Source organism: Petromyzon marinus, chromosome 48, assembly GCF_048934315.1.
Source record: "Petromyzon marinus isolate PM22_M1 ecotype Great Lakes invasive population chromosome 48, UKy_Petmar_22M1.pri1.0, whole genome shotgun sequence".
In the NCBI taxonomy this organism is placed as follows: Eukaryota; Metazoa; Chordata; class Hyperoartia; order Petromyzontiformes; family Petromyzontidae; genus Petromyzon; species Petromyzon marinus.
This window is the reverse complement of record NC_133714.1, coordinates 9649806-9677384: the sequence shown is the minus strand read 5'-3', so window position 1 is coordinate 9677384 and position 27579 is coordinate 9649806. Positions and strand designations below refer to the sequence as shown.

The following is a 27579-nucleotide window of genomic DNA, read 5'->3' as shown; positions in this document are numbered from 1 at the left end:
TACTTTGATGTCTCAACAGCGTTACGGAGAGATCACGTGACGTGAGGGTTCTGCCTTTGTAGTGAGGGTTGTGAGTTGACGCCGAGGAGGGGGGAGGAGGCGCCTCGACCCCCCCACGTGGAGTGACGTCAGCCGCTAATTATTATTAATGGAGGAGGGGGGAGGGTTCATTTTGAGGACGGCACCTGCTCATGATTAGTAATGAGGGGAGCTGTCCGATGTGGAGTGACGTCACTTGCGCATGATTATTAGTGAGGCGAGGAATACTCCATATTGAGTGACGTCACCCGCTCATGATTATTGATGAGGAGGGTAGGGGGGGGAGGTGTTCATTTGGAGGCGTTTACCTGCTCATGAATATTAATGAGGGGGGGGGGCTGGTCGATTTGGAGTGACGTCACGAGCATTAAGGACAGACATTCCTGGGTGAACAACATAGTAGGTATTGCTGAGCATCGTGGCATTGATTAAACTCACCTGGAGGAGGGAGAGGGATAAACGGTGTTTACATCACGAGCAACCCACTGCCGAGTCACGACTCCGTAGCTCCACATTGCAATTCATATTAAAATAACAGCGTCAAAATGCAACCGCACCTCCGGAAACTTCGCCGAGGAAACTGAGAACACTGTGCGTCCAATCGGCTCTACGCAGGCAAAAACAAACGAGGAGTTAAAGTCGTCAATTCGACAAGGGTCGCAGCAGCGGCAGCGGGAGAGTCAGAAGTGGATTCCAGACCCCAGGAGCAGAACGGGAGGACACTTCACGAGGTTCCGTGTCATCTATGCGCAGGGGGCCATGCTGGTCCTCTCTGCAGCGTTCCAATTCTCTCCTGCCATGCAACCAACGTCGATGGCTGTGGGTGGCTGTGTCGGGTAGGAGGAGGAGGCCTCGATTGGTGTTGCAGCGGAGGCAACGTGGCCAGGAGTCGAGTGGCGAGACGAGAGAGGTGGGAGGCAGGGCCAAGACCTTGGAGGATTGCAAAAAACAAAACCAGTAGCTGCAACCTCAAAGCGAACCTGTAATTATTTAATGGAGAGTATTGCACAACAACAATCATATTCATACGCAAATATATAAAGTGGCACTCGAGTCACGCCACGTGCACGCACACGTGTCACGTTGAGTGGGATGAAAGAGGGAGTTCATTGTTCATCGTCGCACCGTCTGCATGCCACTGACGAAATTGGAAACGCTCTTTCCAGTGCTGTCCGACAAAACAAACAACCCTGTCTAATTACATTTTTCTCCCTGAATTCAACGCCTTGGATGGCTCTATGGCAGCGCGCTCTCTCTCGCTCTTTTTTTTTAAGATCAGAGGAAGCAAGATGATGCTCGGTTTAGTCGGCGCTTGGCTTCGTTCATCATTTCGCTTTTTTTTTCCATTGCTTTATGTGCTTCCCCCCCCCCCTTTTTCAATGAAAGATGTTCTGTGTTTTCCCATTGTGAAACAACAACAACAATTTCGATTTAAAGCTTTCGTGACTGCAAGGATTCATCTTCTTTGGTTCTTTCGGTAAAGTCACGTAGAATGAGAATAAAACAATAAATTGTGTTGTGGCCGAAACGTCGTGAGAATATTATTGTGTTATTTTATTTTATCAATTTATTATTTTATTCTCATTCTACGTGACTTTACCGAAAGAACCAAAGAAGAACAACAACAATCTTTTTACTACGAGAAATGCCGCATTTCCACACGGCACTCCTCGCAGTCCTATGGCTTCCGACGGTAGCTCATATCTCCATGCATAGCTCTCCATTTTCTGCAACCGAGCACACGGCCTCCTCCAGCGCCCACTGCTCCTTGAAGGCCGTCACAGCGTGGGTCAGCTGTGCATGGTGAAACTCCAGCCACACCCTGGCACCGACCAGAGCGTGGAAGATAACCCAGGCTGCTGGCCGGACGTTTTTTTTTCCATGACCACCTTCCTCGCCCTGTAATATGGCGAGCTTGGCATAGCCGACTAGTACGTTGACCAGCCCCTGAAGATGTTGGGATCCGTCGCCCTTCGGGTGTCCAAAGATGAGGACCGTCGGGGAGAAATGGAGGCTGAACCTTAGGAGGATGTTGCGTAGGAACGTGAACAGCGAGTCCAGGCTCTTACACTCCACGTATCGGTGCGCCACCGTCTCCACTTTACCGCAGAACCGGCACTCTGAGGACGTGTCGGTGAAGAGCGCCAGGGAGGCGTTGGTGGTGGCGGTGCCGTGGGCGATGCTCCAGCTGAGCTCGCCGATGCGGTTGTACGTCGGGCCGGAGTAGACTTCCCTCCAAAGAGGCCTCTCCGGAGAGACGCAGGGCTAGGGCTTTCCTCCAGACGTGGTCCTTGTGGCTCAAGGTGTCCTGTAGGTGAAACTGGACCATGTAGGAGTAGAGCACCTTACTTTTTACGTTTGTGAAGGTCACCTCCGGTAGGTCTCCCGGCCGGCACAGGTCGTGATCTGCCTTCGTTTGTCGGCAGTGGCGACTCAGGGGCAAGACGAAGAGCTCCGGTGGAGGAGGACCGAGAGGGGCCTCATTATCCCCGATGCCGATGGGTGGCGTTCTCCCCGCTGCCGCTAAGAAGGCCCCATTGGCTTCGGCCAGGATCCGGGCAGCCACCTGGAGTGACTGCAGCCCCGTCTTTGTGGCCATCTCGGTCGGTCCGAGCCACCGTCCCCGTGTTCCGGGCTCCACCAGAACTCCCATCCTGGTGAGATGCGCATTGGCGAGGCGCCTCTCCATGCCGGGGGTGGTGGTGGTGGATGGCAGCTTTTTCTGCAGGTTCCAGAGGATCAGTTCGAAAACCAAATCCTCAGCCGATCGCCGGTGGTTCAGCCTCCTGACCAAGACGGAGCTCCATGTCTGCAGGACGCTCCTGTAGAAGGGTGGCAGCTGTCGCAGTGGGAGGCCCTGCAGGTCGATGTAGAACAGCTGTTTGGTGCACTGCAGACCCCCCAGCTGCTCCAGGAGGATGGAAGCCGTGATGCTCCAGGCTGGTGCAGGGGTGGCATGCAGGAACTTTTGCGCATCCTGCAGTCAGAAGGTGGCCAGCTGACTCCGCACACACACCAGCCCGTGACCGCCCTCATCCAGTGGTAGGGCCAGGACCCCAACCGCGACCCCGGTGTCCTCCGTCCGACCAGAAGAACTCGAGGACTCGCTTCTGAAGTGCGTTGACGAGGCTCATGGGGGGGGGGGGTGTGCAGGGAGAAGAGTCAGTGCCACAGCAGCATTGATTGCACCAGCTGGTTCACCACCAACGTCTTTATCCTGAAGGTGAGGAATTTGCACAGGCGACTCCAGGTGCCCAGCCGCTCCTTCACTTTCTCCTCCAGCTCGACCGAGTTGCTCTGCAGTGGGTCCTCCTCTGGGCCTAGGAACACCCCCAGATGGTGCAGCGATGTTGTGCTCCAATTTATGGCTTTTGCCTTGTCCCAATCCCCAATCAGGAGCCCGCTGCACTTTTGCCAGTTCATTTACGATGAGGGGGCCTTCGAAAAGACCACCTGGCACTCGTGTAGCAGGGCGACATCATCCAGGGAGTGCAGGATGACGACGTTGTCGGCGTATGCCGTCAGGACCAACTTTACGCTTAGTTCTCTGAGCACCAGACCATTGAGTCTCCTCCTGATGAGACTCAGGAAAGGCTCTAAAGCAAGGGCGTGAAGTTGGCCTGACAATGAACATCCCTGTCTCACTCCTCGCTCGAATTTGACCGGGGCAGTGAGGGTGCCGTTGACCTTGGTAATGCACTCTGCCTTGGTGTAGAGTAGGTGGATCATTCGGACGAAGGCGGATCGTTCGGACGAAGCCATCTCCAAAAACCAAAAGTGTTGAGAGTTCCCAGGAGGTATTTGTGGTCCACTCTGTCAAAAGCTTTTTTCTGGTTAAGGGCCAGAAACACGATCGGGATGCCCAGCCTCTGGGACACCGCGATTAGGTCCCTGACCAGGAAGATGCCATCGTGGATGGTTCCTGTTTATGACTTGTGCTATCACCCCTTTCAGTCGCAAAGAGAGAGCCTTCGTCAATATTTAGTAGTCGGTGTTCAGGAGGGGCACCGGACGCCAGTTCTTTAGGCGCTTCAGGTCTCCGTTCTTCGGAAGCAGAATGAGCACCGCCCTCCTCCAAGACTGAGGCATCACCCCAGTCACAGAGGCTTCTTCCAGCTCCTCTCTGTAGTCGTTCCATAGGGATGGCCAAAAAGTGGCGCAAAACTCCTGTTAGCCCGTCTAACCCGGGGGTTTTATTTGGGGTCAGTCCTCTTACTGCTGTGTCAGGGTCATTTTTATTGAGCTTTTGCTCCAGCAGCTCTTTCCCGTAGTCCTCCAGGGTTGGCAGACCGGTCCATGCCTCCGCCTGGGCCGCACCCGATGTTTTTTCAGGGGAGAACAGGCTGCCCTAGAAGTCTCTGATGATGGTCGACTTCTGCTGAAGTTCGTGCGCCAGGACACCGTTACCATCAAAGAGACACTCCATGGATATGCGCCTCCAGTTCTGCCTCCCAAGGGAGTAGAAAAGTGGGGATCCTGTGTCGAGGTCGGTGATGAGCTTCACCTGGGATTGCACAAACGCCCCCCTCATCTGCTCCTGTAGGCCTTCAGATGCTCCCTCTTCTCGCATTCTCGGAGAAGAGCGGGGTTGCTGTCCTCGGCGACCTGACTCCAGATCGAGGACTTGGGCTTCCATGTTGGTGATGTCTGCATTCTTCTGTCGGGTGCTCCTCCAGGTGTATTGCTGTCGCAGCAGCCTGGTGTGCACTTTGCCCACATCCCACCACTGGGCCAGAGAGTCAAACTGCGTTTTGGTTTTTCGCCACTCATCCCAGAAATCCTTGAACATTTCTATGAGGGCGCCATCCTCCAGCAGCGAGTTGCTAAAGTGCCAGTGGGATGCGCCCTCGCGGGCCCTCTCCAGCCTGACACGGAGCACGACGAGGTTGTGGTCCGTGAAGGGTGCCGCTCTGATGCCAGACGTTATGGCGCACGTCGCAAAGCTCTAAGAGATGTAAAATCTGTCGCCTGGACTGCATTACCGAGCCGTCGCCCCTCGTTTTCGTGTACGTGAACTGGGGTTAGCCCGGGTGGTGTATGCGCCACACGTCCCCCAAGGCGGCGTCCTCCAGGAGCGCCTGCATCTATTCGGACCAAGTCCCCCGGGCTGCCTCCCCGAACGATCCAGGGCGCCGAGTGTGCAGTTGTGGTCGCCATCCACAATCACGCACTCGTCCACCAGGATCCCGGCCAGGTGCTTCCGCAGGAGGTGCAGAAACGGGATCTTCTCGTTGTTGGTGACTGGTGCCTACGCGTTCAGTAGGTGGGTGGTGACATCGCCCACCTTAACCATTACCGCGAGCAGCTTGCTCTTCACCACTTCGGTCTGGGTGATGAGCTCGGGATGACATTTTTGAGTGAACAGGGTCGCGATGTCACAGGAGGTGTTGTTAAGGTGGCTGTAGAAGGAGTCCCCTACCCACTCCTTCCTCCAGTCATCCTCGTCCTGGACCATAAGATGCGTCTCCTGGGTGAAAAAGACAGAGGCAGCGAGTTTCCTTGCAAGAGACATTGCGGAAAACATCCACACTGCCGTTCTACACCCGTTCATGTTTAGGGAGCCGATGTACATGGACAGTGCTTGTTCCTTGCCTCTGTGGCCTCCCACCTTGTAATTTGGCTGTGGAAATATCTCAGCTTCGTTCTCTCCTTGGCACGGGACTCAAGTCCCTGCTTGGGGAGGAGTCTCTCGGCGTGATTCACAGAGGCCTTTATTTCTTTGATGTCCTTTCATCAAGCCAAGGCAATGTGCGTCCTGTTCTTCTTCACGTTGGTCTCGTCGAGGGAGTGCCGGAGTTATTCCGGCGAGACCAGGTGAGTCTGAGGGTCGAGAAGTGTCGACCTCTGGCTGCCCTCACTCCCCACGCTGAGGCAGTCGTCCTGATCCGAGTTGCCCTTCCCGCCATCTGGCTCAGCTGGGAGAGCTGCAGCGGCTGGGCTGGCGCTTGGCCCAGTGACGTCTTCTCTCCCAGTGTCAGAGATGGCCTGGGATGGCGCCTGCTCAGGCCCGTTGGGTGGATGGTCCGGTTTTTCTTCCACTGGTTTTGGGTCGGCAGTAGGACAGGGACCTTCCTCCTCATTCCCATCCATTTCCTCCTCGCCCCTGGTCAGTGTGGTCGATGTTTCTCCACCGCCTTGCCCCTCCTCCTCTTGGTCAAGGGTGGAGCGAATTGTATTTCCCCCAGCTTCATCCATAGCTCGTGGGGGGGGGGGGCGGCTCTATGACCACAGGAGATGAATCAATCTCCGTGGCGACTTTGCCTTCATCATCCACGGTCTCCTGTTGTGGAAGCCCTTCCCCAGACGCATTCTGCTTCCTCTTGGCGAGCTTCTTCCTCGCCGCCCACGCGTCACTCGGCGCCGCGTCTGGGACAGCAAAAAAAACGCGTCTTCGACGTCTGGCAGCAGTCCTGCTACCCTCCCCTGGTGTGAGGGGTTCCAGGTCTTGGAGATATTCCTCCTCTGAATTTGACCCTTGCGATCCGGGTCCATCCGTATTTTTCCTCTCGCGGCTTGCCGCGTGAGGCGGCGATGTTGGGGCCACGACCTCAGGTGGGAGAAGCTGCATGGCTGCCGGGTCCGGTGTGGGCTGTTGGGGGCTTTTGTTGTGATGGAGGCTCTTGCTGCTTTACCTCCTTCACACTGCCTCCCTCCTCTCCGATCTTTTCTCCGACCCGTGCTGTCGTCGGTTTGGGGCAATCCCTTGGGAAATGCCCCTCTTCTTCGCAAAGATTGCATTTGAGACTGTGCTAAAGGGTCTTGCTGCTGGAAAGGTGCCAGGGATTGACGGCCTCCCAGCCGAGTTCTTTAAAGCCTTTTGGGGTGTGTTCGGCCCTTCCTCATTGAACGTGCTAAACGAGCGTCTGCCGAGGGGTGAGTTACCGCAGAGTCGCAGGAGAGCAGTGGTTACTCCGTTGCCCTGTTACGAACTGGCGACCGGTGTCCGTGCTACGCACGGCCTACAAGATTGTCGCTAGAGCTTTGAACCGCTTGCAAGGTGCGGCGGGGAAACTCATCAAGCCAGAGCAGTCCTATTGGATGCCGGGGCGGTCAATACATAACAATATCAGTGTGGTCAGGGACATGGTCGACCTGGGCTGCCACCCATGGACTGGACTCTGGCCTCCACTTCCTTGGCTAGGAGAAAGCATTCGACCCTGTCAGCCATGACTACCTGTATGCGATGCTAACATCCTTTGGGTTTGGCCAGGGGTTTATCGCTTATGTCAAACTCCTCTACATGAATACATCCAGTCTCCCGAAGATAAATAACTGACTCCGTGCCCCTCTTACAGTCACCAGAGGTGTCAGGCAGGGATGTCCACTTTCGGGTCTGCTCTATGCATTGTGCATTGAGCCGCTTAAACTACAGCTTAAACGGACTCTGTTTTCTAGGTCCCTGGGCCCGAAAATGCATCCGTCAGGGTCTCCGCATATGCCGACGATGTGTGCTGATTAATAACACGCAGGACGTGACGGCACTACACAGAGCAGTCAGTCTATACGAGAGCGCTTCCTCTGCAAAGGTGAACTGGGCAAAGTGCGAGGCACTCTGTCTGGGGCCACTGTGCAGTACGCACCTTAAAGCTCCCGGGGAGGGGGGTAACGTAGAAAACTGAAGGTACCAAATACCTGGGAGTATACCTGAGGAACCCAGCCACTGTAGAAAAAAATTGGGGTGAAGTAGCGCAAAAAAGAAAAAGAAAATTACAGGCGTGGGCCCGTTTTGCTCCCCAGATGTCTTACAGGGGACTGGTCCTCATTGTCAACAACCTGGCATCGTCTATGCTGTGGCATAATCAGAATCAGAAAGGGTTTTATTCGCCATGTAAGTTCACACCGACACGGAATTTACTTTGGCAGGATGGTGCATACATTCAACATATAGGAATCTAAAATCTTAAATAAGTTTTAAACAAGTCTTACTATAATAAGGGTTAAAAGTCTAACACCAAGGGGCTGAAGTATATAAAATTAAATAAATATCGAATATAAAATAGCTTTAAGATATAATTTAAAAATAAAAAATACAAATAGGGTAACATAGTTAATATCGGCAAGGTGTCGTTATGTAGATCAAATGTTAAAAACAGTGTTAGCCCTTGGCCTTGTTTAACAGGCCAGCAGCAGATGGGAAGAAACTGTTTTTATGGCGTGAGGTTTTGGTCCTGATGGACCGAAGCCTTCTGCCGGAGGGGAGTAGCTGAAACAGAGAGTGTCCAGGGTGGGAGAAATCGGCTATAATCTTCCTCGCTCGCCTCATGGACCTTGTCGTGTGCAGGTCCTCGAAGGTTGGTAGATTGCAGGCAATTACCTTCTCAGCAGTGTGGATGATACGCTGCAGTCTGCTCTTGTCCTTGGCAGTGGCAGCAGCGTACCAGACGGTTATGGAGGAGGTGAGGATGGATTCAATGATCGCTGTATAGAATTGCACCATCATTGTCTTTGGCAGGTTGAATTTCTTCAGCTGCCGTAGAAAGTACATCCTCTGTTGAGCTTTCTTGGTGAGGGAGCTGATGTTCAATTCCCACTTGAGGTCCCGGGAGAGAATAGTGCCCAGGAAGCGGAAGGACTCTACAATTTTGACTGGGGAGTCTAACAGGGTGATGGGGGTGAGTGGTGCTGTATTCTTCCTGAAGTCCACAACCATCTCAACTGTCTTTAGAGCATTTAGCTCTAAGTTGTTCTGGCTACACCAGGTCACCAGATTGTCAGCTTCCCACCTATAGTCAGACTCATCCCCACCAGAGATCAGCCCAATGAGGGTGGTGTCATCTGCAAACTTCAATAGTTTGACGGACAGATGATTGGAGGCGCAGCTGTTGGTATACAGGGAGAAGAGCAGAGGGGAAAGGACGCAGCCCTGAGGAGTTCCGGTGCTGATGGACCTGGAGTCAGAGACTTGTGTTCCCAGCTTAACGCACTGCTTCCTGTCAGACAGGAAGTCTGTGATCCATTTACAGGTGGTGTATGGCACGTTCAGCTGGAAGAGCTTGTCCTGAAGCAGGGCAGGGATGATGGTGTTGAAGGCAGAGCTGAAGTCCACAAACAGGATCCTGGCGTAGGATGCTGGGGCGTCCAGATGCTGTAGGGTGAAGTGGAGGGCCATGTTAACTGCAACGTCCACAGACCTGTTGGCTCTGTAGGCAAACTGAAGGGGGTCCAGGAGAGGGTCTGTGATGGCTTTGAGGTGTGCCAGGACCAGGCGCTCAAAACACTTCATTACCACAGATGTAAGGGCGACCGGTCTGTAATCATTTAGTCCTGTTGGCCTTAGCTTTTTGGGCACAGGGATGATGGTGGAGGACTTGAGACAGGCTGGTACATGGCATGTCTCCAGGGAGGTGTTAAAGATGTTGGTGAACACCGGAGACAGCTGGTCAGCGCAGTGCCTGAGGGTGGCTGGAGAGACAGAGTCCAAAGGCCAAAGTTCTCCACCCCCCAGACTGGATGTTGACAAAGGTGCAGAAGGCTTTCACCACTTCATCTGGCACGGCAAACACTGGCAGAGGCCCTGGTGTTCTCTGCTTGCCAGTGGAGGGAGGCCAGGGCCTAGTGAGCATCGCCAGCAAAGCGATGTCTTTCAGGCTCCTGGAAATAAAGCGCCTACTTGTACGAGCCGGAGGAGCTGTCCTGGAAGTCGCTGGCCCTCGGTTTGCTGAGACAGGCTGGGGAACTGGGGTTATGGATGCGAGCTCTTCCTGACAGATCTGGGTCTAGTCGACCAGTCGACGTTGCCAATGTACTACCGCAGCCTATTGGATGTGTAATGGTGTTATGGGACGAACGTACACCGACTCCGGCTAGCACCCATTGCTTACCTGTAAGGGGCTGTGGGGTGTTTGGATCCCACGCGCCCCTCTCAACGCATGTGGGCTGCGGGGTGTCCTGGGCTCCCACAGAAACCCGCCCCTCGGTGGGGAGGTACATAAAGGGTGGGAGCTCGAGAGAGTTGGGCAGTGCTGCCAGCGAAGACAGAAGAACCAGTTGAAGACAGAAGGCCGGCTAGCCTAGGACCCTGGACTCCTCTGTCCCCGCAGTCCTTGTCAGGGCCGGGCATACTGAGCCAGTGGTGTGACCCTGGGAGCCTCGGATCCCGACGTCCTTATCAGGGCCGGGTCCGTGTAACCAGAGGTGGGGACCTGCACCTTGGCCGGTGAGGTCATGACTAGCTCGAGACCCTAGCTTAGAGATAGGGCGAGTTCCGTGGGGAAGTGTATCCCCTTAGTTAGCGGGTGGAAGGGCCGCTACCCTTCCTGTTAGGGATGTTGTGTTGTGTAAGGTTATAATAAATAGGTGTTGCCTCAACCACCCGTCCACGTCGTCTAAAGAACCCACTGCAGATGCGTAGCATGGTTTTGAGTGGGAGAGGGCGCCTGCACACGACAAACTCAGAACTTTTCCTAAAGGAACCGCTGTTCGCAAACGACCTTTTTACAAGGCCTAAACAAATAGAAAACACCCTGGCCTTGCGGTTTGTTGCCGCGGGGGGTAAGTCGGGTCAGCGACCTGGTGGACGCTCGCCAGCGGCGGTGGCGGCTAGCTCTGGCGCTCTCCGAAGCGGGCCGGTCTTGGCTCCATGCGCGCCGGGGGGAGGATCTGCTGCGGGAGGGCCCTGCGGACGGTGCGGGAACTGGGATTGAAGCTGGACATGCCGGATGGACAGCAGTGGACGCTCCTTCCCTTCCCCCGAATGACTTTCTCCTGCGCCGCCTCCTCCGATCGCGAGGACAGGGGAAAGCTCTTGAAAATGGAGAGATGCAGAGACGTCTCATTGAGAGAGAGAGAGAGAGGCTTACAAAAAAAGAGCTGTACACTCACCGTGCGAAAGTGCTGCATTTTCAGTGCCTGGTAGAAATTACCAGACACGAAATGGAGAGTCTTTCTCCCCATTGATGGGTGATGCTGGCCACCAGTGATGTTGCATGTACAAGCCCCCCCCCTCCTCCCCACTGCAAAAAGCTGCGGCGACCTCCAATGAAGATTGTCACACTGGACTGTGGCCTCGGCTGCGTTGGTCAGCCGAGCCTCACCAGGAACTCCGGACACCTGGTGCGCTTTGCGGACTGAGAGAGGATCTCGGCCACCAATACCTTAAGTGCAATCGGCTTGACCCCACTGTTCCGCTCCTTAGAACAAATCTTCAGGAGGCTGGGCATCCCTTTACTACGAGAGTGCATTCCGTGTACGGAGCGGCGGTGACGAGCGGCAGCAGGCGAGACGTCGCTCGCTTTGCGTGCGCCCCCAGGCAAAACTGGCGATCTATAAAACCAGGAGGCAAAGAGTGGAAGGCGACAGTCGTGGCTGTGGGTTCCTGGCAATGCTGAAGGTCCTCATGAAAGCACGGCTAAATCTGGAACACGCGTACTACGTTCATGCCGGGGGGGGGGGGGGAGGGTGTCTTTTTAATTGTAAATAATGCACAACTACGATTTCTAATTCCCACTCCCCCCCCGCCACCCCTCTCTCAGAGATGATGCCCGGTCATGCGTGATGAACTCCTTGTTTTGTTGTTGACATGGACGCTTCGCACGAGTTTACTGTCACTGGTTGCTGGCATTGACGCTTCCTCGAAGCAATACCATTTATTTTAAGTAAAAAAAAAGTCGCTCGCTCTCTCACTTTTTTTTAACGATCAGAGGAAATAAGAATATGCTCGGTGTAGTCGGCACTTTGCTTCGTTCATCATTTCGTTTTTTTGTGTGTTTTTTTAATGCTTTGCTTCTATGTAACCTTTTTAAATGAACGATTTGACAAAAGATTTCTCGCTCTGCTCTCCTTACCCCTTCCCTCTCTCTCTCTACCACCTCTCTCCCTTCTCCATGTCGCTCTCTCTCTCTCTCGCTCTCTCGCGTGCTGTGCGCGCTTGTACCGCGTGTTGTTGTTGTTGTTGTTATTGGCCCAATGTCCTCGTGGAGCGCTCAGCACGGGGAGTGAAAGGTCATCGAGCTCTGGTGGGGCGGCGGTACCGCTCGCAGCGGCACGGCCCTTAACGCACAGCAAAGAACCACGCTACGATATCAGCAGCAGCAGCAGCGATACGGCCACGACGCTGTAACCACGAGTTTTGAGTGACAGTCTCCTATTACCTCGTTCATGAAGTCGAAAGGTGACTGGACGTGAGCGTGTCACAAACAAACGAGACGTGAGTGTTGCTGCGCGTCACGCTGGCACGCCCTGCGTGGATTATGATTGAGTGACTTCCGACGCAGCTGCGTGGTGTCGCACCGCTCGTGTCCGACACGGTGCGTCTAAGGAATTGACGTCGCGACAAAGCATGCTCCTGGTGCGATTGTGTAATGCGTGCAAGCCCACGTGTTCATTGCACCGTGGCCATCGAATGTCTGCATTCAATTGCTCGCGATTGGGATGATCGGATGAGTAATTCCTTGAGCATATCGCTTAACAAGTAACGATCTCATATTGAGACGAACCTACGTCACTTGTGCCGTGGGTTTGATTTGTGTGGAATACACCCACGCGTACGGAGGATGTGTGCGCGTGTGTGTGTGTCATATACACGGGGAACGGTGGTGTAGCCGTTCGCGCGCTGTGCTACGGAGCCGGCGACCCGAGTTCGATTACCGCTCACGGCCAACACCAGCGGCAATTATCTGAAACCGGTCCTGCGCCTCCCCTAGGTCGACTCGGCCGCAAATGAGTGACCTGGTGCGGTGTGTAAGCATCGCCACTGGGGCAACAAAGGCGGCTGGGCGTGGTACTGCCCACCCACCCGCTCGTGTCCCCTGCCGGCCTTCATAGGTGATACCCTAACAGCACTTTCCCCAACGAGTCTGTTAAGGCTGAACGGGGGACCTTTATTTTTTTGTACACGCGTTTGGAACGAAAGTGAATTATGTCAGCCGCCAAACTCCAGCTGTTCCGTTGATTGGCAAATGATATATTTCTTTACAAAAATAATCGTCAAGTCTATCGATGGTGAGACACACATCTAGGAAGCTTCCAGGTGATCATTGCACTCGACTTACACCACCACCACCGGTGCGTCTTGTGCGCTCAACGCGACCCGTGCACAAGGCCCCATCACGCACCCCCCGCAGCGACACCGCAGTGCGCACTGCGTACGGGATGCGGTGTGACGGCTGCGTCTTTCAGGTGCACTCCGAGGCCACGTGCATCCTTGGAGAGCCAAGCCACAACATTTAGAAATCTGAGTACGACGTTTCGTCAGTAATTACAACTAGCTTCATCAGGCGACAGCCACTAGCTTCATCAGGCTTGGCTCTCCAACACACCGGCGTGCTGTACTAGTGACGAATTGGCCACGTTCTGTTTACGTGACAACCCTTACTAGTTGGCTGTGTCGGGTGGTGGCGGGTTCTAACGACACATTTATATATTTACGCTATCTAACCCAAAAAAGTCTCTATTATGGATGATTGTTTGTTGTTGTTTATTATTATTTATCAAGGTCATTCTCACGGGAGTCTTGAGTCTAGTTTACAAACGCATTCTGCATTGGGACTTTGACCAATCGGTGATGTATTATTTATTATACCGTAATAGGTGCAACATGATCTTTATAAAAATCATAATTATAGACAGCCTAACATTACAAATGCAAGGCGGGGGTTGGACGTTGCCTTCACATCTGCAGCTCCCACGGCGTGGAACGCGTGCCAGCTCCATGTTCGCCAAATGAATTCCATCGACTGTCCCCATTTAAAATCCCTTTTTGTTTTCTAATGCCTTAAGTAAAGTTGACCTTGATGTGGGTGCGCTATGTGCTGTCTCGCGAGGGGGAAATATTTTATTTCATTGCTCTGGTCTTGTAGGGCCTTGTGAGATCCAGTTGTGCATGGACAACCCTATATAACATAATAATAATGATGATGATTGTTCCGCGATGGAAACTTCATGAGCACTGGCATGGTTTGGAGCACAAATAAACTATTTTATTTTACCAGCTAAGGCCCACTGAGCTACACAGAGCTTTTTCAAAAGCGACCTGGTCACAAATGATAGCTCAACAAAGTGGCGTATCCCGTAGAAAATGTACAGCAGCCAAAGACTCTAAAACGCGTTTGTTTTTAAACGTGTAAGAGGAAAACCGGAGGACTTGGAGAGAAATCCAGGCGACCACGACTTGATGGACACGCAAATTCCAAATATGCAGCAGCAGGCGTCAGGGGTCGGGATCGAACCCACGTATTTCCTGAATACCAGGCGAGGCAGATAACATCTCCTAGCCACCGTGGCGAAGCAGCAGCAGCAGCAGCGACTGGTGGAACCGCCCTCTCATCCGCCAGCGAATTTCCAAGGCTGCACGTGGCCTCGGAGTGCACCTGATAGACGCAGCCGTCACACCGCGTCCCGTACGCAGTGCGTACTGCGGTGTCGCTGGGGGGGTGCGTGATGGGGCCTTGTGCACGGGTCTCGTTGCGCGCACAAGACGCACCGATTGTGGTGTGCACTCTACGTGCGGTGTACACTCTGCGTGTTTGGTCAGTTGGATGTTGTGTACGCGTGATTTCTAAGTACGTTATCGGTACGTGGTGGATATATGTTGAGGGGATCGTGTGGTACTGTAATATGCCGAGCATTAAACGCTGCGCACAGTTGCCATGGTTGAGGCTCGGGTCGGAGGATGAACCCTACACGTTCTGCCCGTGACAGCCATCATCTCCTCGTCTCATTCTCGACGGCGGCTGCTACCGGAGGGTCGAATGCTGCTCTCACTTGACTCGTCCCCATGGTTACACCGTGGACAATCGCCTGCAAGCGGAGCACTCGGCTTTATTGCTCGCTTGCGCCACTCTCAGCGGAGTGGCCTCCATTTAAGAGGGGGGCCCGAGAGACACTGCAGAGGGGGGTGTATTGGGCCTACTCTTCCACGCTGGCCGGACGTGTTGGAAGAGGTCCGAGTATATCCACACTTTACCCCACGATGTGACCACCCAAATTGACTCGCCATTCATGGTGCTGGGGTGGAAACGTGCCCACGCTATTCACTCCATTGCCAGCGAGATGGACTGGTGACCCCTGGATTGCAAATCGACGTGCGAACCACGACCCTATGTCCGGCGGCATCGTTTGGTGAGACTGATTACTTCACTTTATTAGATGTGGAACGAGGCCGGTCGGGTTTATTGGGCAGACGTGGATCCGAGGCACGTCTGGTCTTGTATGTAAAGTATCTGTCCGTGTTCTTAGAATGCACACAAGTCGACGCGTTAAATTCCTTCATTTTATTTTCTACGTCTATACAAATACAGCACCGTCCAGAGCGATACAAATATCAAAACACACTTAGAATACTGCGCAAAAAGTGGTACAACTGCCATTATCTTTAAATGTTCTAAAACATAAGTATTGGAATAATACAAACTGAAATTTAACTATTTTATCAGTTATGCCCACTGAGGCTATATAGCTGTTTTAAAAAGCGACTTGGATATTACAAATGATAGCTCAACGAAGTGGCTTACGTGGACATTCATGGCAGACAAATACCCTATAAAGGCGTGGTGATGTTGGTTCTAAATGTGGAGGGAAAACCCGGAGGTCTCGGAGAAAAATCCACGCGACCACGGGGAGAACATGCATACTCCAAATATATAGGGATCGAAACCACGACCTCCTGTATACTTGCCACGATGGCACTCCATGTTAATCATTAATCACAAACATTAATCAATACTGAACATTACATGAACACAAGCGATACCAAATAGACAAAGGTCAGTTCTTGACTTAAAGCTTTCGTGACTGCAGGAATTCATATTCTTTGGGTCTTTCGGTAAAGTCACGTCGATGGGTTCAAATGAGTAGTTTTTTTATATATAAATTTGAACCTTTCTACGTGATTGAGACGATGGGAACAAACTGAGAAATCATTGGAAGGACGTTATTAATCACCAGGTAAAGTCTTAGCTGACTGTGATGTCTTCATCCTACGTGCATATGTCAGCTGTTATTTACGACTCTCTCTGTGTCTCTTTCTCTCTCTCTGTGTCTCTTTCTCTCTCTCTATGTCCCTTTCTCTCTCTCTGTGTGTCTCTTTCTCTCTCTCTCTGTGTCTCTTTCTCTCTCTCTCTCTGTGTCTCTTTCTCTCTCTCTCTCTCTGTGTCTCTCTCTCTCTCTCTGTCTCTTTCTCTCTCTCTGTCTCTTTCTCTCTCTCTGTGCACCTCTCTCTGTGCGTCTCTCTCCGATCTCTACTCCAGTGACCCGGGTGCTGCCGCGGGCTCCACTTTCTGCCCCCCCCCTTCTCTCCCCCCACCTCCCCCCCCCCTCCTACTACCGAGGCCTACTATAAAACCTCGTGCCACGGCAGATCTCTCGCCTACTTCAGCAGTTTCTTCTCGCCGTGGTTGTCCCAACCTGATGACGATTTGCTTGTGCTGCGATCGAAACGTCGTGATCTGCTATTGTTCTACCTACGCGGTGACTTTACCGAAAGAACCGCAGAAGACAAAGGTCAGTGTTTTGATGCTCAAGCGAGTTGCAATGGCGGTGGCAATTATTTCATTTCGCGGCCCTCAGCCAGTGGTGAAAATTCACTCCCGGGAGCATTGGCAGATGCGTTGACTCCTAAACCAGGATGTGAACTCGCAACCTTCCAAGCGCGTGAGTCACGCACTTGCAAGTGGTGTCACCCAGCCAGGTAACCATTAGACCCAACTCATCACGACTCTACTATTGCGGGCGCTTAACAATGAAGTGGTGGAAAAACGCAGCCGTCGAAAATGCTTCTGAGCTTCGCTCGACAATTGCCGAACTCTCAGCATTTCGCACACTCAGGCCCCTACGTTTTTGCAAGCAGAGTTAAGGGGGCCGTCCATGAATGACGTCACGCGATTTTGGCCGATTTTTGACCCCCCCCTCCTCCCCCCCCCCCCCTTGTCACAAGGCGTCACAAAAAGTCAGACTCCCCTCAAATATGACGTCACAAAGCTCTGTCCCCCCCCTCCTCCCCCCCAAAACCCAAAACCATATTTCCATTTTTAAAATAAAACGTGCTTCAAATCGCTTTAAACTATTGACATTGAAGTGTGTATTTAATGTGCCGCTACACTCTGATGTTGTAGGAGAAAATACGTATTAAAAAGGCGTTGGAAAGCTGAAATTTAGCATAATTCATTTGAAAATATTCAACGCATAAATAAAACTGCAGATGTTCAGAATATTATATTGAAATTCTCTTATAATTATTAAATATTAAAAGTTAAAAATACTTGAAACTTTGTAGAAGAGCGAAGCAAAATGGAGAGTACAATTATAACAATCACATATTCATTCCACAGAATGAAAAGCTCTGATAGAATCATTAAAATCAAAATGTCTAATAACAATCATTCAAAAACGTTACAAAATGTGTGCTTCTCCATTCTCAAGTTCAAGTTTCAAATTTCATTTATTAGGTATGGCTCTGTGAGCCATGCTGCTCTTAAGTCGAGTGCAACCGCAACAAACAAAATATGAATTCAGACTATCCCAAAGCGACAACACGTAACAGAAACATTCTGGAATAAACCAGCAAATATTCCATCTGGCTACCACGAGAGATTCGTTCATGAGGCTATCCACATATACAAACACAAGGACAATTTCAACCGAGAAGATGGATTCTGGTTTAGCAATCATTGGAAGGATTTGATAAACCATTTCGGGTCTTAATTGATTGATCACGCTTAAGGTGGCTTTCAGACCACATCCATTATTTTCGTCTTCCCCCCTCCTCTTTTCCGAACATAGATGGACTCGTCTATCTGAACAACTGCCAAATCGCTCTCCGTGGTGCTAACGTTAAGAAAAAAACACCACTTTTTTCATTTTTTTTTGCTGTGGTTTTCACACCTGATGATGATTGCGTGTGTTGCAGTCGAAACGTCGTGAGAATTTTATTGTTTTATATTTTTATTATTTTATTGTTTCCCTTCCACGTGGTGACTTTACCGAAAGAACCAAGAATATAAATCCCTGCAGTCACGAAAGCTTTAAATCAAAAGTGTATGATGTGTGAGAAAGTCAGTGTCGGCTCCCTCTGCTCACGCCGTCGCCCCCCCCCCGCTCCGTCGCCCCCCCCCTCCACCCTGGCTCCGTCGCCCCCGCCCGACTCCACAGGGCCCCCCTTGGCTCGGTAAGCCATCCCCCCGGCTTCGTCGCCCCCCCCCCAGCTCTGTCGCCCCCCCCAGCTCCGTCGACACCCAATTGAGAAGCAAAATGCTCCTTCATGGAATAAATAAAAGGTGACCTTAGTACATTTAAATTATCAAATAGTCAATAATGAAAATTCATCAAAATCAGTGTTGTTATAACAAATCTATTCAATTAAGTAGAACGTGTTGTTTATATTTAAAGTTGCGCATTTTGCTATGACGTCACATTTCTCAAACCCTCTCCCCCCTCGTCACACATCGTCACAAATGTCTGACCGCCCCCCCCCCCACCCGCCCAGGTGCGTGACGTCATTTATGGACGGCCCCAAAAAACAAAACCCCGCAACGCTCTTCTGCTCGGCCGTCTCCAACAACTGACACAAAATGCTTCGGCCCGGATAATTTTTAACCTCCCACCCCCCACAAATCCCAACCCTTCCGCTCTACGTCCCCCCACTCCACTGGCTCCCTATCAACTTCCCCTGCCTGTTTTCAATTCATCACTCGAGTCGATAAATCCCTCAACGGTGTTGCTCCCCTCGTTTCTCTCTACTCTGTCCCATCCCCTACCTCTATGCTCTCAGTCTTCACCGTCTCCGTCTCTGTCTCTCTCTCTGGGCATCCTTCTCCCTGCGTCCTGTCTCGCTCTCTCGCTCCTGCTCCTACTCGATCCCCCTTCACTTGAACCAACTCCCACTGCACATAAAGCAATCGCCACCATAGCCGGCTTCCGTTCCTCCCTTAAAACAACCCCCATCTCTTCTCCCCCAGCCCAATCCTGCTACTCCCTGTCTGAGTTCCCAAGCTATGACCAAGATTACCTCCACCCCTATCACTACCCCAGCCCCTATCACTATCCCAGCCCCTACCCCCACCCCTATCACTACCCCAGCCCCTACCTCCACCCCTATCACTACCCCAGCCCCTATCACTACCCCAGCCCCTACCTCCACCCCTATCACTACCCCAGCCCCTATCACTACCACTATCACTACCATTAACCCTATCACTACCCCATCCCCTATCACTACCCCAACCACTATCACTACCCCTACCCATATCACAACCCCTATCACTACCCCTATCACTACCCCAGCCCCTATCACTACTCCACCCCTATCACTACCCCTATCACTACCCCTATCACTAGCCCAACCCCTATCACTACCCCAAACCCAGCACTACCCCAACCCCTATGACTACCCCAACCCCTATCACTACACCAACCCCTATCACTAGCCCAGCCCTATCACCACCCCTACCCCTATCACTACCCCAACCCCTATCACTACCCCAACCCCTATCACTACCCCAAACCCAGCACTACCCCAACCCCTATCACCACCCCTACCCCTATCACTACCCCAACCCCTATCACTACCCCAACCCCTATCACTACCCCAAACCCAGCACTACCCCAGCCCCTATCACTACCCCAGCCCCTATCACTACCCCAGCCCTATCACTACCCCAGCCCCTATCACTACCCCAACCCCTATCACTACCCCAGCCCCTATCACTACCCCTACCCCTATCACCACCCCTACCCCTATCACCACCCCTACCCAGTGTTCATGCTTCTGATGACGACACGCGTGGACCTGTTAAGGAGGATTTTCTTTTTTTCGCAGCAATGAAATAACTAAATTGAGAAATCATTCATTCGTATTTCAACGAAATGGAGGCAAAACCAGATCTGAAACACCTCGGAGCGATTTGAGTCTCGTCCCACGGCACCATAATTGGACCTCTGATGTTCACAATGATCAGGGGGCGACAACCTAAATAACAAGGAACAATTTTTTTCCCGAATTTGGTAAGAAAAAACAAAAAAGCAATTTCAAGAGCCGCGCTGCGCTGCGTGGTGAATACGATCCGGTGGGTCATTACCAAATAACGTCACGTAGCAGCTCCAGTACGAGCTGCAGATTGCCGACCCCTGACAGTGATCATGAGCGGAATCAAATAACGGACGAGTTAGAGGCCAACAATCTGCGCGAGCGAGCTGGCGTCACAAGACCGCACACACGATGACGCAGACGAGATAACACAGCCGAATGAATAACAAATATCACTTGCCGTAGTGTTTTGTTAGAATTGCGTGACTCCAATATTCCACGTGAGCCACACATTTCGGACGCGCGCATTTGATGCCCCGCAGGGATTGTTCATTTTCACCTCACGCAGGGCTGTAATTTACCCAAATCGGGTAACGCACCACCACGTTTGACACGACGCTTGTTTGTAACGAAATGGTGAGCGGGCTGAGACCATGAATTCTCTGCTCTCGAGAGAAGCCCCTGGCTGCGGCTGGAGCTCAGACACGAACTACCGATAGGAGTGGCGCTGGTCCAGCCCCTTTGACTCCAGACCCAACCTGCTTTGTTGCTGTTGTTTTGCTGTTGTTGTTTTTTCGCAAAGCCTCCCGATGGCTCCGTGACCTACATTGGGCTAATTCGCGATGGCGCTCACTGCTACGGCTGTGTTTGCCAAAATACCGGAATCTGGCCCGCGATGATGTAGTCTATCGGCGATGAATGAAAGATCGTGCGGTCGAGGCACCAAACATGTTCTATAACATATCGGTAACATCACTATATTTGTGTGCTCCGTTTTTTTTTGTAATCCTCGCGGTCAAAGGTCAAATAATCACACGGTTTTAAAAACGAAATGGTCACCTCGTTTTTCAGCGTACAACCCAGCTCTGCTGCAACCGTACTTAGAAAAGCCCAGCACGGGTCGAGAGGCAACGATGTCGTCGTTTTCCACTGCAGAAGCCCAGCCGTGCTGCCGACGTCACCGGCAATGAATGAGTTGACAGGCGTGTAGATGACGCGGAGTTTGAGTCTCGTACTCGCTGTCGTCGCATGCAATAAACCCGTCGTTAAACCCGCCCCTGGCTCTGCTCGGCTGGGGGGGCGGGTTGTAGGAGGGGTTCATTTCCAGTGGAAAAACCATCCCTACCGTGAGGGCCCTGGGCTGGCACGGCTCGGATGTACCCAGTGGAAAATGGGTCAAATTGACTTGCACGAGGGGGGGGGGGGGGGCGGGGGGTGGGGGCGGGGCCACGTGTCCAGAGCCTCGCAGCTCACGGCGTGCAGCAGCCCTTCACTCTGTTCATCAACTTGGGGTTGCCCAGGCCGATGATGTACGGGCTGACGGTCGGGTACACCATCGATGCGAGCCTCACCGTGAACACGAGCGAGTCCGACACGTCGTCCAGCATGTAGATGCCGATGAGGGTGCTCACGAAGTAAACTCCCCAGCAGCTGGCGAACACGAGGCCGAGCAGGACGATGAGGTAGGCGGCGTGGATGTGCGCCGCCCGTCGGAGGGGCATCCCGACCCAGTTGTTGACGCGCAGCTGCGGTTCCGTGCGGTGCTTGTGGCGGCACAGCTTGACGATGGTGGCCACGCTCACGGCGAGCATGAGGAGGAACGGGATGATCTCGGAGAGCGAGAGCAGCGTGTACAGGTACGCCTTGTTGGTGACGTGCGAGAAGCAGCCGTAGAAGTTGCGCAGATCGCTAGAGTTGGCGCGCCGCGGGCCCGTCCGCCGGGTGAACACGGCGGTGGGCGCGAACAGGGCACCGCACGCGGACCACACGACGAGAATGCACAGCGCGGGCTTTTTCCGCGTCTCCACCTTCCGCAGGATGCGCTGGCAGCGAAGGGAGCAGCTGAGCTTGAAGAAGCGAAAGACGCTCAGCACGAGCGTGTTCCACACGGTGACCGCGGTGGTGACGAGGAAGCCGAGCATGACGACCTGACAGCCGGAGTCTCCGAGTGGGCATTGCCCCGTGCCGGTGTAGATCAACGCCGGGATGTTTCGGAAGGCGATGTTGAAGAGGTTTCCCGTGGCCAGGTTCACGTGGAGCAGGTCGGCGGTGGTGAGATGCTTGCTCTTGCACGAACCGTGCAAAGGAAAGATGAAGACGAATATATTCCCGAACGTGCCCAATACGGTCATGGAGATGTAAACGGCGAAGTGATATACCTGGTGCATCGTGCTTGTTCCTTCGTAAGCTCTGCAATGCAAACAAAAAACACTCGTTAAGGATGATTGGTTTGAGGCAAAACGGTGAGTTCGATGTGCACGCGTGCAAGCGTGTGTTGTCTGTGGTTAGCGCACTGCGCTACTGGTGTTCGATTCCCGCTCGCGGCCAACACCATTGATGATTATTGGAACCGGTTCTGCGCCTCACCGAGATCGACTCGGCCTCAAATGAGTGCCTGTGTGCGGTGTGTAGTAAAGGTCGCCACTGCGGACACGAAGGCGGCAGGGCGTGGTGCTGGCCACTCAGCCCATCGGGTGCCGTGTCGGCTTTCACAGGTGCTGCTCGCTAACCGCGCTTGCTGCTGCAGCCTGCGAAGGCTTTGTCTTTTCGAGATGTGCTCATTATTCGGGTAAGGGCATTGCTCACGCACTTCGCGTGAGAGAACTGAAGTGAAATGCAATCGATGGGGATGTTTTTTTTGGCATCAACTCTCGTGCAAGTTCTGGAAATAATCGTCGAACCCGTGTGCTTCGAAGTGCTTTCATAAAACGTGTGGGCAAAACCAGATTGGAGGTAGGCGTTCCTTTTGACGACCCTCGATCCGCCCTTGCCCCTTGGGGTGTCCAGGATGTTGACCCGGACAACGCGTAGCAGCGAGCGGTCGTTCGAACGCTCGAGGGTGCTTCGCGCAGTTTGACCGCGTGCGAGAAAGTTCGTTTCTGTCCCGTGCGTCCCCAATTCTTCGCGAATGTTCGACCCTGCGCCCCGTTGATGGTCATCGCAAACACCGCGGGGATTGGCAAATCGGCTTCGCTGCATCGCGATCGGCATCGCGGGTGATTCGGGAGTCTCTTGAGACCCATCGAGGCTGCTATTGGCGAAGCACCGCACAGCGGGAATTTTACATCTGACCCTTTACGCGGGTATCTCTCAAACGGAAGGTGGCGATCGTTCTCCCCGAGTGGCACTCGCCGGCCACATTCAGGCGCCCATTAGACAATTGCGTCCGGTTTGAGTTCATGGAGTGTAAGGCGGTGGTCCAGTAACACAATTAACAAAAGGGTGCCACGGTAGGGAGATGTTAATTACCTCGCCTAGTGTGCAGGAGGTCGTGGGTTCGATCACGACCCTGGCGCCTGTATAATTGGTCGGGTGGATTTTCCTCCGGGACCTCCGGTTTTTCCCTCCATATTTAGGAACACGCGTATTAAGTATATTTGGCTGCTCTAAATTCCCACGCGATAAGCCACTTCGTTGAGCTGTAGTTTTGTGGTCAGGTCGCTTCTTAAAAAGAGCTCTATAGTTCAGTGGGCCTTACCTGGTAAAATAAAAAAATAAAAATAAATGCTTAGTTTTTTGGTTTACAAATGGCTAGATGTTCCGAGGCAGGTTTGTGAACTTTTCTGGGTGAAAAGGTTTTAAACACAAAGGCAACAATTTTCCACAAAAGGTTCTCAGAAAACGAACGTTTTTTGGTTCCATTCATTTTGAACCCAACGTGCCGATGGAACAGACGGAGGCACGATTGGACACACGTGAATGATAGAGACTGAATATTGATTGTTGGGAGCGGTAGCGTGGGTCAGCGCACTGCACTGAGAACCGGCGACCTGAGTTCCATTCGTGCTCGCGGCCAACATCAATTTAGGAAGCCCTGAAACCAACAACACGCAGTTGCTCGGATGTGCACGGCTGAACTTCATCATCTCGCGTGCAGCAGAGCCACGTTGGGAGTGCATCCTCTTACCTGCTCATCCAAACCACAACCTCTCACCATTGCCTGAGCACTCGCTTCAATCAACAGGCATCCGCCTGCTCTCATAATCCCCTACAGCTGGTGTCTGGTGTCCTCCACGCTGTCCCCTGCCCAAACGTGGCATACGCCTCACCACAACCTGATCTACGTCGAACTTATCTCGCACCGTACGTAGCCAGCCGTGCTACCTATCCATGGTGATATCCTCCTTGAATAGTTGACATCCAGAAGCCCTTTGCTGCATTGGCATTGCTGCTGCATTGGCATTGCTGCTGCATTGGCATTGCTACTACATTGGCATTGCTGCTACATTGGCATTGCTGCTGCATTGGCATTGCTGCTGCATTGGCATTGCTGCTGCATTGGCATTGCTGCTGCATTGGCATTGCTGCTGCATTGGCATTGCTGCTGCATTGGCATTGCTACTACATTGGCATTGCTGCTAAATTGGCATTGCTGCTGCATTGGAATTGTTGCTACATTGGCATTGTTTGCTGCATTGGCATTGCTATCGCATTGGCATTGCTACCGCATTGGCATTGCTGCTACATTGGCATTGCTGCTACATTGGCATTGCTGCTACATTGGCATTGCTGCTGCATTGGCATTGCTGCTACATTGGCATTGCTGCTGCATTGGCATTGCTGCTGCATTGGCATTGCTGCTACATTGGCATTGCTGCTGCATTGGCATTGCTACTGCATTGACATTGCTGCTACATTGACATTGTTGCTGCATTGGCATTGTTGCTGCATTGGCATTGCTGCTGCATTGGCATTGCTGCTGCATTGGCATTGCTGCTGCATTGGCATTGCTGCTACATTGACATTGCTGCTACATTGGCATTGCTGCTGCATTGGCATTGCTGCTGCATTGGCATTGCTGCTGCATTGGCATTGCTGCTACATTGACATTGCTGCTACATTGGCATTGCTGCTGCATTGGCATTGCTGCTGCATTGGCATTGCTGCTACATTGGCATTGCTGCTGCATTGGCATTGCTGCTACATTGGCATTGCTGCTGCATTGGCATTGCTGCTGCATTGGCATTGCTGCTGCATTGGCATTGCTGCTGCATTGGCATTGCTGCTGCATTGGCATTGCTGCACTGCTCATGCTCCTGGTGCTGCTGACCCACTTGGGCTAAGCCCATCACCCAAACCTTTATAAACAGTTTTCCTTTAGAGGCTAACTCCTTTGCCTGATGACGACCGCTTGTGTTGCGATCGAAACGTCGTGATATTTTGATTAACTTTATTTTCACTGTTATTTTTTTCTATCTACGTGACTTTACCGAAAGAACCAACAGATCCACCCTTACTAACCGTAACACTCGGATGGCGCTCGTTAACTTCGCATTTCGCCTTGAATGGTTCAAAAACACGGCATGCCGCTTAAAAAAAAAATCTGAACTGAAAGTGAAAATGTGTCCAAGAGAAGGGTGGAGAGGTCCACGCGTGGGATTGGTGCACTCAGACACAGCAAGGGGAACGAGTGACAGCTTCTGACGACACAGTCGAGACTGTTAATAAGAGTGGGGCTGATTAGCGGTAGGACACCTCGCTAGGTGATGGCCAATCATCTCGACCAGGAGGGCGGCGACGTGCGCTTTCGGAGCCGCGTGCGGTGGCTGTCTAAGGATTGCCTTCGCGTGGCATTGAGGATCTCGAAATATTTTTTTTTACCAAATATATATATAAAAAAATGTTTCTCTTCTTATTCATATTCTTGGTTCTTTGGGTAAAGTCACGTAGAAGGGAAACGATGAAATAATAAAAAAATATAAAGCAATTAAAGTCTCACGACGTTTCGACTGCAACACAGATGCAATTTCAACCGAGAAGATGGATTCTGGCTTAGCAATCATTGGAAGGATTTGATCAACAATTTCGGGTCTTAATTGATTGTGCACGCTTATGGTGGCATTCAGACCGCATCCATTATTTTCGTCTCCCCCCTCCTCTTTTCTGAACATAGATGGACTCGTCCATCTGAATAACTGCCAAATCGCTCTCCGTGGTGCTAACATTAAAAAATAACCGCCACTTTTTTCAAATTTTCTTGCGGTGGTTTTCACACCTGATGATGATTACTTGCGTTGCAGTCGAAACGTCGTGATCATTTTATTGTTTTATATTTTTATTATTTTATTGTTTCCCTTCTACGTGACTTTACCGAAAGAACCAAGAATATGAATCCCTGCAGTCACGAAAGCTTTAAATCAAAAGTGTCTCTTCTTGTTAGTTTGGACGCCAAAGCCCTGGTTTGGAGGAGGAAGTAGAGTGGAGTGGTGGCCACGTGATGGAGCGCGTCCCAGGAGCTCACGCGCTGAGGACTTGGAGTGGTGCAATCCACTAGTGTGCAGAATGTGGACGGCGACATCGCAGGGACGATGTAGTCATCCACCCTTAAACCCAGTAAGATTGCTGTATAACAGTAGGTTTTACCCTGTCTGGCAATAAAACAGTTGTGTTAAGATGTCAAAACTCCAAAAAGAATCCCTTTTTTTCAAGGAATCTTGTTTGCATTAACCACATAACGGTACTTGTTGTGATCATGCAAACAAAACACATACTCGGGTAGTAAGTGATGATGATGCAGTGTCTTTGAAACTGATTAGTCCACACCAGAGACAGCTTTCTTTAAGAGCCTCGTCTCAAACCGATGTTAGGCCAGAGGACTCCAAAAGGCGAACAGCGCAAAGACAACGCCAGCTACACCATAGGACCCTAGCAATTGTTTTATTGCCAGAGAGGGTAAAATCTGTTATATTTTGATACTGGCAAGAAGGTTCCCATGTTCCAGTAGGTTGACTATCGCTGCTGCTGCTGATGATGATGACGACGGTGGTAATGTTGCCGGTTTTGTTTTGTTACAGCTCAGTTTCCGAGCGTGGCCAAGTATGTGTGCATGTTGAACTTCTTTCCCACCGTACACAGCCAACCGTGCTAATCGGAGGTTGCAGGCGACCGCACGTTGAGTCCAAATCGTTGCATGCAAATTGTCCCAGCGGTCACTCCACGTATGGTATCGCAAATTAAATAATACGGATCACTGAAATTAGAAAACGTGTCCGGGCTGTATTGTGTAACGTAGCTAACCAAAGCGATCTGAACTAACAAGCATTGGCGTAAACGCATTCCAGTAAAATAACATCGCAATAAAGTAACATTTCACGCCGAGCCAAGATGCGAGACCCACACAACACAGCATTGCTAATTAACCACTGTCCTTCAAATGCAATCGCTGCAACTTTCCACTGGTCAATAAATGCCGTCTCCAATTGAGACCCACGCATAATTGTCAATCAAACCTTCCCTATAATGGCGTCCATGGACAAACCGCGATGTAAAAACAAAAAAATCAAACCGCGCGCCACTTTTGAATATTCACTAAAGACTCGCAGATGTTAATTGCCCGACGCTGGCAGCCTTGGGAGCCGCGTGCCGTGATGTGCCCGTGTATGGCAGGGGCAGTCGTGTGTACACGACTACTGTCAAGCCACACATGTGCTCGTGGCTGTGTGTATATATACTGCAGTGAATGGTAGTGCACCCGTGTGTGTGTAGTGTGTGTGTAGTGTGTGTGTGTGGCACGCGGTACCTCTGGAGTGTATAACACAATGCAGTGCGTGTGTTTAGCAGCAGCAGCAGTGCGCGTGTGAGAG

The 27579-nt window shown here is 51.9% G+C and overlaps 1 protein-coding gene and 1 non-coding gene across 2 annotated transcripts; both read right to left on the bottom strand.

The window, feature by feature from the left end:
- Nucleotides 1-747: 747 nt before the first annotated feature.
- On the bottom strand, nt 748-857 carry LOC116957824 (U6 spliceosomal RNA). Its single transcript, XR_004405253.2, has one exon. It is a non-coding gene; the product is annotated as a U6 spliceosomal RNA (small nuclear RNA).
- Nucleotides 858-21206: 20349 nt separating this feature from the next.
- On the bottom strand, nt 21207-21603 carry LOC103091787 (uncharacterized). Its single transcript, XM_032980220.2, has one exon. The coding sequence runs from the start codon at nt 21586-21588 to the stop codon at nt 21247-21249; it is 342 nt and encodes a 113-aa protein (XP_032836111.2). The 5' UTR covers nt 21589-21603; the 3' UTR covers nt 21207-21246.
- Nucleotides 21604-27579: the final 5976 nt, after the last annotated feature.